An 11,112-nucleotide genomic window follows, 5' to 3' on the forward strand; every position below is an offset into this window, starting at 1 on the left:
ACTTTCAAATTCCCTTCTGAGGAGGGTTTATTGATAGATTATGAAAAGGGCCCGGCACATGTTTTTCATTTGTACTGCTTGTAACTGTCATCTTAGACTCAACGACCTTGACTCCTGTTTGACCTTCTCATTCACCTGTCCATCACTAGTCACTGAAAGCCGCTACCGTCCACAAAGAAAATGAATATATTAAGATATTTAAATAATAATTCTGACGTTTTGTGTCTCGGAGTCGCTGACAGCCGCTCACTCCATTTTCACCTCCTTCTGGTCCAGATAATCCCCTCCAGGTTTCTAAGTTTGGAGCATTTCGAGAGAAATCGCAGGACCTGCAGCAGCTGGTGGAACTCAGGACAAGACGGTGTGACCTTCGGGCAACAGTGGAATGTTTGGACTGGAGTCAGTACTCACTACCGCCAGGACTTTCATGGGGTTCAAATCTAGATTTGCTGATCACAGATGTATTATTTTAAATACAAATTACATTACATTTTTTTCCGAAATTTTTATGAGGTAAAACAACCTCAAAAAGAGCAGTCGGACCTGAATGAAGGCAGGAGGGGCCAGAAGTAGACGAAGGGTCACCTGTGACGTCAGCAAGAGTGAAAGCACTATAGGAGCGTAGTGACAGCAGCAGTAATCCACGATTTAGACAGGCAGGAAGCAGAGTTAGAAGAGTCCGGAATGAAGACTGAGGTTGTCAGCGTGGCAGCCTATAGCAGGGGCGTCACTTAAAGCCAAGATTTCCATGCACATTTTGCGAGAGAACATTGAGGTTTTGCACAAAATAAACAAAGAAGCAGGTGGAAAATAAAACATTTCAAACAATAACATGCGCATGGAAACATGGTTTTATAGCGAACTTGCCGTAGCTCGGTCAAAAGCAATAAAAAGTTAAATCTAAAAAGCCTAAACCAGAACAATGCAATCACATTCAATTCAGCAACAGTTTCTAACTTCAACAACGCATGCGTCAGACCGCCCGCACCTCACTCACACTGGTGCACGCAAACAGAGTCAAAACATGGCTCAAACAAATCCATGTCTCATATTTGTATTAAAATGTAAATGATTCCATGGACAGAGTAATATTAACATATTCACATCTCATCTATCACTCCATCACTTTTTACCAGAGCACGGGAAGCATCACAAAATATCAAAAATTGGAAAATCATTTTTAATTTTATTTGCATTCACTGTATACAATATTGGATTAAAAATTATTTTGCTTTAAGAATATATTCCCAGATAATATTATTATATTGAAATATTTTTGATTGCAATGAGCTCAACGGGACAGCAGGTGGCAGTAGTGTTTCAGACCTCTGTGGACCACACTCAAGAAGAAGAACTGTTCTACACTCCAGAGAGTGATAGAACTTCAAATCATTTCTGGATCCAGATAGTAATTTTGAATATAGTCATCTGTTCTTTGCCCCATCATCGGAACAAAAACATAAGCTCCTCCGACATGACAATATTTCTCGGTGGTGTTTACGGATTTGCAAGGTTTAGCAAAAGTACGAGCTAAGTTGTGGTCTCCTTTTGCTTCTTTCTTTCTGAGTTCCAGAAGTGTCCATTTTTCGTCACTTTTCTGCCCCAACTTCTGTGTCAAACAGATGACTAACGCTGAAATGCACGGCCATAAGTCTGGTTATTTAAGCCTCATACAGGATGAGTGATAACATCATTAATAGCTGCAATGAAAGGGCTTTTTTTTTGCCACGTCCTGTTTCTAATGATGACAGCTGCGACAGCAAACACATGCCGACATGCTGGTACTTCAATGAAGGCCCTCAGGAATGAAAAAAAAGGGTCTGTTTAGGCTCCAACAAAGTCAAACAGAGGATGGAGCCGATCAAGTGAGTGAGTGGAATCAGTTAAAAATCATTTGTTTTACAGACTCTGTTGTGTGGGTGTCACTGTGATGCCGGTCCAAACAAAGAAGTGCCATTTGGAGCTGCTTTCTTCTGGTATGTCTGATGTCATGGGGGACGTTGATCCCGTTCGAGGCCCGCCGCTGATCCCTAGCCTTCCTCCGGCTCTGGTTGCGTCACCGCGTGGCGTAATGTTATTTCTTGCTCAGCAAACAGTTATTTGACAAGCGGCGGTTCTGCTACAAAAGCTGCGCGGCGTAACCAGACCAGCCCAGATTAAATAGCATAACACGCGGTGATCTGTCAGATCCACTTCTCGTAACCCTTCCTACTTCAAACACATGGACGTGGTGAGACTGGACGAGAGTTCAGGTCATCTGTTCATGTTTTGGGGAAGAATGTGACAAAACAGGTTTTGTATTTCGACGTATTCGTCAGCAACACATACGGTTCAGCTGAAGGAAATCAGAGATTCACTATCTTGAGTACTACGAATTCACTGTGCAGTTTTTACTTTGATATTTCATCACTTTTCTCTTTTGTTTACACTATTGATGCATACTTTTTTTATTGCAGTCATATATATATCACGCAATATTATTGACCTACATGTATTTTATCTACATATACATATCAGTCTACAAGTAACATCCGACTTACGACCGGGAGTCGTAAGTCAAATGCCATTCAAAATAGCTGACGCGAGGCTTAACTGTCGTATGCGTTGCCGGGCTGCTACGTGCATTGAATAAAAAAATAAGCATCTGCTGTCCGTGGTCTTAAGTACGGGTGGAGGTAAGTCGAGCAGGTCGTAAGTACGGGTGTTACTTGTCATTTAGATTTGGCCGCCAGGGGTCAGTAGCGCTCCTGAAGTCACCATGCCTCAACAGTGTCATGTCTTTCAAAATTTCCTGGAAATCTCTCATACTGAGAGTAAAACTTACTTTGGTCCTTTGTTGTGATGGATGACAGTGCTGGTCCAGTCCAGGATGTCCATCATCTCACACCCCAGGTAGCTGGGACAGGCCCAATCTCAACTTTGTTAAGGGAAAATCAAAATGAATGCACTAGTGTCGCATTTTAAAAAAAGGTTCTCGAGAGCACCGATCCCGTTTCACCCTCAACTCCGTGTCGCCCAGGACTCCATTGCACGCCATTAAATCAGCCTCAGCAGATGCTCCATTAACTAGAATATTTTGCTTTCCAAAAGCTTTACTGCTCGACTGCAAATCACATTCTTTCGGAACCATTCACTCACAAGCGGCGACCGCGTGGAAAACATGTGGCCCATCAGGCCTTGTTAAGAAACGCACGTGTTGACAGCCGATTAATATTATTATTACCTTCATTTTTGTGTTTTTCAGGGCGCGCTATGGCTTTAAAATGCCCCTCGCTCCAGCAACCCTTGCCAGGCGAAGACACACATTTGAAGAAGCTTCAGAATCCCAGGCGAGGACGGGCTCGCTGCTGCCTGCCAGATTGGAGACTATTGATAACAGGAAGGTCACGGCAGATGCAGATGGAGAAGAATACTGACAGGAACATATGGGTTCAGGACGGGACAGGTCCGGCAAAATAATTCTTGGACGATCAGATTTGAAGCTGCATATCGGATCACTGAAGGGAAATGTTTTTGTCAGTGACTCACAAATGAGGACACATTCTGGAATCCTGTGTGAGAGGAATGAGAGCTTGTTCACAAGTGAGTGAAGGAAGGAGCAGCTGAGAGAATAGAACAGATTTTGCTCCACATCAGGAGAAGACTGCAACCCAAATAGGAATCATGGTGGACAAATGTTGTCGCATTTCTTTAGGAATTAAATCAAAGTGTTTCCATGAAACATGCAGTAGCACATGGTAAACATCGCCTGACGCCAGTAGAAACAATTGAAGCAGAAACTGAGTTAGTGTCATTGTATTAAAGGATATAAACAGTGACAGTGTTTTCTGAGATCAGTCACAAAACATGAGAAAGATTCTTGAAATTCCATTAGAAACCAAAGCAGAGTGTCGCATGATCAAATAATGCTGTAGCGATCAAAATATTACAGAGAATTAATCTAATTCCAGGATGCGCAGCACATGTTTGAATAGCAAACATATTTGCTCTGATTTCCTCATGTGCTAACACGCTGTGCACCAGATCTGGAGCCGTCGCAGATGTGCGTTTAATTGAGTTTACTCTGCTGCGTTTTTTATTTTATCCTGTGTAGACTTCTGCATTAGAACTAGAAATCCACAGACTGTTTTGTCCTCTCCACATAAAGCGAGACGTACAGAGCCCAGGCTTTCTCGGTGTTTACGCTCCGCAGTAAACAAAGTGTCCATTAAATGGTAGAAAGGGGAAGAAAGGAGGGGAGAGAATAGACGCTGTATTGTTTCCATATGAAAGTGAATATTCTTTTGGATGAAGGCAGCTGCTCAGCCTCTGTTGCCGCTTCTGCCTCGCATGTGTGAATCTTTTCCTCACTACACACACAGCCAGGATATTTATTAAATCACTTACATCCCAAAAAAAGAGCATTCTTAAACTCGGTTTATAAATTCCGTCCACTCAAGCACCAACCAGCAAACAAACAGACGTGAATTAACCCGCCAAATTTCAGTGTTTTATTGAGACTCAATTGAATAACAGGCTTCAGTGGTTTTGACGTCAACCCGCCATGTTTCCTTTGTTTGAGAGCTTATTAGTGTTTTAAGAGTGTATATTTCCCGTCCAGCAGGAAGCTGATGTGACCGCACAGCTATTTAGCTGGTAAACAGAGCGACATGAGGGTTCAATGTACAGGAGGAGCTGGATTGAAAGGAGACAGCCAAACCTGTCGAGGGGCCTGAGGAGCGAACATGGAGGCAGCGCCGAATGGAGGGCAGGACCACATCGCTTGCATAATAAGCCTGGAAGACGATGAGTGTCTTCTCATCTGCTGACCGTGTGTTTCTGGAGCTTCAGAAACGGCTTGAGAATGTATTGGCAAGGTGGTTGACTGTAAGGTGTGTCACCATTCGTTTTAACAATGATTCGATGCGTATTATAGTTTTGGGTTGCCGATACGATTCGATACGATTCGGGACGCTCTCGATTTACCGATGGATCTACGTTCCCACCCTCACCTATGGTCACGAGCTTTGGGTCATGACCGAAAGGATGAGATCGCGGATACAAGCGGCTGAGATGAGTTTCCTCCGCAGGGTGGCTGGGCGCAACCTTAGAGATAGGGTGAGGAGTTCGGTCATCCAGGAGGAGCTCGGGGTGGAGCCGCTGCTCCTCCACATCCAGAGGAACCAGCTGAGGTGGCTCGGGCATCTGATCCAGATGCCCCCTGGACGCCTCCCTGGGGAGGTGTTCCGGGCATGTTCTACCAGGAGGAGACCCCGGGGAAGACCCAGGACTCGCTGGAGAGATGATGTCTCCGGTCTGGCCTGGGAACGCCTCGGGATCCTCCAGGAAGAGCTGGAGGAGGTTTGTGCGGATCAGGAAGTTTGGGCTTCGGCAGAAGAAGGTGAAGGTGAAGGTGAACTCTTCAGGTGAAATGAGCCGTGGATGAACCCGCTACTCTTATTTCAAAGACCTAACAACAGAGCGCTCATATTTAACAGCCTTCAGTTGCTGTTATATTCACATCCTCTTTACAAATCCAACACACTGTGACCCATTTAGAACATGTCCGTTCTTGAAAAACCCGTAACGTTTCTAAACACTAAACTGCGTTTCATCGTTCCTTGCTCCACTGCTTCCATGCAGCTGTTATGTTTACTACAGACGCGCAAAACCAGTTTATCATTGTAAAAGTGCATAAAACACACTTATTTAGAGTCTGGCGTGACTCAATACAATACATTGTTTTCTAATATTCATAGAGTTCATTAATTTATTACATTTTAAAACGTTGTTAGATCGATATATGCCGTTCAGAAAGTCAACCTGCCGAGACAGAGTGATTGATCATATGTCTATTAATCGATACGAGGAAGAATGAGTTCATCACCAGTGATGTTGATAGTTTAAACATTATTGTTTTTATTAATGTGCTGCCTGACAGCAAACACTTCCATTGCAGCTTGATGCATCTTTGTGTGGAGTTTCTATTCTATCTCTGTGAGGGTTTCCTCTGAAACTCAGGTTTCCTCTCATGGTCTGTTTATATGAGCCCCCTGATGGATCTGTCCGGGGTGTCCCTCTGGTTGCTGGGGTGACTCAGAACATTTTAGGTCGTGCATATTTACTTCATGAACGCACATTCATCAAGTTGAAAATGAAGGGGAAAACATTCAAGAGCTTGTAATGTGGGTTCAAGCTCTAATCGAGACCATGTGGGGTCTGGAGGGATGAATGGGAGGCAGAGCGGGGTGCACTGCTTTGAGTCACTTTTTACAGGGGAGGGAGGTTTTGCCATTTGACAGAGTTGTGCTGCACTGTAATCCAGCTCAAAGCTTCGACGGAAAATTAAACTGAGAGGGATTTAACTGGGCAGCGGCTTGTTAAAAACCACTTGCTTGGTCCTGTCATCTGAACTGTGGCAGACAAGAAGGTTCTCGTGGGATGTAGTGAGACGCTCCTGCTCTTGTTGGTGCGAGGAGAGGAGCCTGCGTGAGTCTGCGGAGCGGTATGTCCGGGGAAACTACGGGTTAATTTAAAAGTGGGAGCTGAAACCTGTTGCCAATTAGGAGCATTGAGCTCCACATGTGGGCGAGACGAAGATAACTTCAGAGAAGGGCGAAGAGGGCAGAAAGCGTCGCGCGATGGAGACAAGCTGAGCGCACGCTCGAGATTCATTCAAACCTGGGGATGATCGAGGAAGAAAACGGGGATTTACGCGCAACAAGATAGTCTCTCTTTTGGACAAGATGGCTCGCAGTTTTGTTTTGACTCTGCTTGGTTTGACTTTGGTCCTCAGAGGAACGGAGGGTGTTTCGGAGATCTGCCGCGGGGCGCGGTGCCTCTCCGCACCGTCATGGACGAGACCGTGCGTCGGAGCGCACTGTCCAGGGCGCACGGAACCAGACCCTCCAGCCGCGTCCTCGCGGCTTTTCCAACACTTCACGCAAGCCAGACAATCGCCAGTTTACCAGCAGGACGCGCAGTACTCTCACCACACTGCGCCTTTGCCACCTTACGTCCAGCCTCACCAGGGGTTTACGCAGCAGGATGGCACCAGGAGGACGAACCCGAGGACCCTCACTGCTGAGGTGTTCCATCCCGGCTGCGCTGGCGGGACCTGCCCTACCTCTGTATCGCAGCATCAGACCTCTGATGACAGCACCAGGGAGTGCAAAGGCTTCGGGTGCAAACTCCGGCGCCAGAAACCGAACGTTTGCTCCGGGGATGGTTGTTTTACGCGCGTAGATGACGCGCACAACTCACCGGTGCACGTCACGGACAGAGCCGCGCAGTTTCTGGACGAGCTTCCAGAGTTTGGATCGGAACGCGGTGCCCGAATACAGCTGACATGTGACATGAAATCAGGTCAGAAGATTCCTCAAGTTTACGCGTAAGATCAGATTCTAACCGAGTCTCCGCGCCTCTCAGGGAACAACGAGGTTCCTGCTGAGGACGCGCTTGTTTTACAGCTGGAGCTCTCAAAGAGCCAGGAGGCTTTTGTAGAGGCTCTGAAGGGCCAGCAGGTCGAAGTCAAGGAGCTTCAGAGGCTCCTGAGTGAACAGCAGGGGGCGCTGGTCAGTCAGCAGCGGGAGATACTGGAGCAGCAGAGGAGGATGTATGAACAGATGGAGCAAGTGAGTTGATATCAACATGATTCCGATGAAGGAAAACAAATACAGAGTTGACAATGAGAAACACACACGAGAGGAGAGGGAGTGTGCGGGGAACGACACGCTGATGTGAAGCAGATAAACAATGAACTGATCATCTGTTCCAGGTGAAATCCCAGTACAACCTTCTGATGGACAGCATCAAGCAAACGTCCCTTCATAACGTCCAGGAAGAGATGGACAGTCACATAGAGTCACTGACTTCACAGGTCAGAACCCACCAAGCACAGCCGGCCTTCTCCATACACAAGGTGGACATGGAAGCCAGCGTCATGGAGGTAAAATCTGCCCTTTTTAGGGGTTCAATTTGAAATACCCTTCAACTGCACTGTTACTCTCTTAAGTGGGGTAATGAGTGACTTCAGGCGAAACGTTTTCACTCCAATACGCTACACCTGTGAGGCATCTGCTCCCCTGCTGGGATCAACTGGGAACATTTTTCTTGCCTTGCTGCCATTACCAGGAACTGGGCCTGCAGTTTGGATGCATGTTTCAAATTAAAAACTAGAGTATACATATGTTTCCCTAGAGAATTAAGAAGTGAAAGGGGCAACCATCACGAGGCTTGTGGGCTACATTTGGCCCACGTCAATAGTACATGGCCCGTTGATAAAATGAACCAGCAATTCCATGATGCACTGCAACGGTTTAACCTCTTATTGAACTACACTTACTAATCTTCTTTCCTTTACTATGTAGTTATTAAACTGTGTGGACAGTTTAAGTGTGAAGTTGCTGTTCCTCCAGGTGGGGCGCTCGTTCATGGCCTGTGGAAGCTGCGGTCCTGAGGAGTATTGTGGCTTCAGCAGCGGCCATCCTCACTGTGAGAGGTGCACTGTATGCCCCGCGGGCTTCTTCATGGTCGCCCAGTGTTCAGTTCATGCCGACAGGATCTGCCAGGTTCACTTAAATACCGACTAAGAATGGATGAATTCTTCCTCTGAAACATTATTTTTTCTGGTTCCAGGACAGAGATGAATGCCTTGAACTTTCAGATCTTTGCGGGGATCAGCAAAAATGTCTCAACACGCCAGGTAGGCTGCGATCAATAGCCAGTCCGGCGTCACCAATTTAAAGTTTTCTTCTTTCCTCAGGTGGATTCAGGTGCCATGGAATGACGGAGCGAGAAGCCACCTTGGGAATGTGTGGCCTCGGCTACTTCTTTAACTCCGACATGGACGAGTGTCAGGCCTGTCATGAATGTGATGGAGAACCCATGGCATCCCCCTGCACTTTTACAATGGACGCCGTCTGCTCCGGACCTGCCGCCGCCGACAGTCCCTTGTCGCTATCCTGGTCTGGAGATGTTAGTCTTCCTGGAGGCAAAAATCAAATCGGAACTCATTCCTCGCCTGGGGTGAAGATCCACATCCAAGGTAGGAGTGAGCCAGGCCTGGTGTCTGCAGAGGACGGCCATCTGGTGCTGAGACAGCATGGACTGGTTTGGCTGGACGAGAACATGGCGGTGACTCACGGCTGCCGCAGCTTCATTCAGGTGTGTCTGCGTCTTAATGACACGGCGGGTTCTGATAGGCTGGACCTCAGCGGAGTCAGGGTAGAGCAACGCGAGGTCAAGTCCCTTCAAAGCGTCAGCATTAGTGGAGTGGCGGAGGTTTCTCCAGGGCACGCCATCTCGCTATACATTCAGAGTGCGAGTCAGCATTGCAACCAATCCAACGAGGGTTTGCAACTGTACACCCCGACTGTAGCGCCTCTGAGTCTCCTGTGGCTCTCTCACGACACCGGCGCCGTAGCCATGACAGCCCAGGCCACGGTGACGGCACATTACCACACCACCTTCCGTCCTGTCTTTCGCACGACTTCAACCTCCGACCCCTATGTTGTCGGGCTGACCCATGACGGCCGGGGCGTCCGATTTGCAGAGAGTGGGACGGTACGCTTTGTTTTCCAGCAGGCCTTTTATTCCATGGGCCAGGCCTGCGTGGCGGAGGGCTTCCAGCTGTTGGCATATGTCAACCGAAACGGCACCGGCATGGAGCTCAGCCGTGCTTTCAAGCCAGGGGTCCACTATCGTGACACCTCCATCTCTCTGTCTGGAGCGACGCAGGTCGGCTCTGGAGACACGCTCGCCTTCGAGATCCTCTCACCTGGTCAGTGCAACGTACGCTACTTCGGCGACGAGACTGGCATCAGCATTCTCAGCTTAGTGTGGGTGCCGGCTGCCATCTCCACTTCCCTCTTCGCCTCTGTCGCAAATACCGGTCTTCCCTCAGGCGCCGTCCGAAACAAGCCCCTGTTCTTCCAGCAGACCTCTCCTCAAGTGGCCCAGATGGGTTTGTCTGGGAAAGGCTCAGCAGATCACGCTCGAGATTTCGTTTTCAGGGAGAGTGGCAGCGTCAGTGTGGCGCTGGACCTCAAACTCATCCACTCCTGCAGCCTCATCAAAGTGACTCTGCTGCGGCGCAGTGATCCCCAGCTGGTCGGGGACGGAGCACGACCCGTACCCGTCGCCCAGCAGGTCGCTGGACAGATTCCCGAGGGGAGCCAGTGGGCCAGCGTCAGTCTTCGGGTGTCATTCCAGGTGCACAACGGCACAGCGGTCTTCTTTGTTTTGGACTGTGTGCGCGGGCGAGTCAATCAAATCAGCCACCACGCAGGGAGCGGCGTTTCACTCATGTGGGTCGCAGCAGCATAAAAAAAAAAGTTTCTTAACCAAGATTTGGGATCATGGATCTTAAAATCCAAGACAGGGAAGTTGTGTGGTCATTTTTAATAAGTTTGTGAGCTAAGTTGTGTTAAACATAACCTTGGTCATAATTGCGTTTTTGTCCAAGATATATAGATGTGGCAACAGCCCAAACATATTTTAGTTAACTGCTTTTATTTTTCCTATGTTAAACTTATGATTTATGATAATCTAGATTATTGCCAGACTCTTCTGTGTTTTGAATTTGTTTAGTGCAGTGAAGTTAACAAAAAAAGGCTACATATTTGCTTTGCTAACAGTCATGTTTGACTTACTGTAGCTGTGTCACCGCCCAGCGTTACACTCTTTGTGTTATAGATATACATTTTAATAAGAAAGAAAATATGGACACATGATGAATTAATAACTATATTCTAGTGATGGGTAGATGAGGTATCATGAAACAGTATTGCAGTGTTGATGATGTGTTCTCATTTTCAGAGGCCACTAGATGGTGCTCTTGGTTTAGAAATGCCGTGAGGCTTCATTGAATTAGTCTAAACATTTTACAGCAGACAGTGCCATCTGGTGGCCTCTGAGAATCAGGACAGTGTTTCATGAAACCTCATCTACCCATCACTAGTTTACAGATCTCATAGATATTAACAGGCCTTTTGCTGGTCACTATTTAGTTACCCACTTGAATCCTATGATCCATTTTGCTGTCAGTTATACTGGATGAATGGTGCTGTTTTTTTTTTTTTTTTTTTTTGTTATGTTGAACACATGTTTTAGATTAGCAATTGTATTTTTATT

At 47.0% G+C, this 11,112-nt stretch overlaps 1 protein-coding gene across 1 annotated transcript; it reads left to right on the forward strand.

Moving 5' to 3' along the window:
* Positions 1-6,725: 6,725 nt before the first annotated feature.
* On the forward strand, positions 6,726-10,305 carry LOC128769769 (uncharacterized). The gene is made up of 5 exons (XM_053883744.1): positions 6,726-7,344; positions 7,408-7,613; positions 7,757-7,858; positions 8,617-8,683; positions 8,744-10,305. Exons 1-5 carry the CDS (start codon positions 6,726-6,728, stop codon positions 10,303-10,305), a joined length of 2,556 nt encoding a protein of 851 aa, XP_053739719.1.
* The last annotated feature ends 807 nt before the right edge of the window (positions 10,306-11,112 follow it).

The sequence above is a fragment of the Synchiropus splendidus genome, chromosome 13 (genome assembly GCF_027744825.2).
Source record: "Synchiropus splendidus isolate RoL2022-P1 chromosome 13, RoL_Sspl_1.0, whole genome shotgun sequence".
NCBI classification, from domain to species: domain Eukaryota; kingdom Metazoa; phylum Chordata; class Actinopteri; order Syngnathiformes; family Callionymidae; genus Synchiropus; species Synchiropus splendidus.

Bases quoted from the DNA above. Each gene is read 5' to 3' on its own strand.
- LOC128769769 (XM_053883744.1), top strand. From the start codon at position 6,726: ATGGCTCGCAGTTTTGTTTTGACTCTGCTTGGTTTGACTTTGGTCCTC. The intron at 7,614-7,756 runs GTGAGTTGATAT...CATCTGTTCCAG, and splicing joins TGTATGAACAGATGGAGCAA to GTGAAATCCCAGTACAACCT. The intron at 8,684-8,743 runs GTAGGCTGCGAT...TTCTTTCCTCAG, and splicing joins AAAATGTCTCAACACGCCAG to GTGGATTCAGGTGCCATGGA.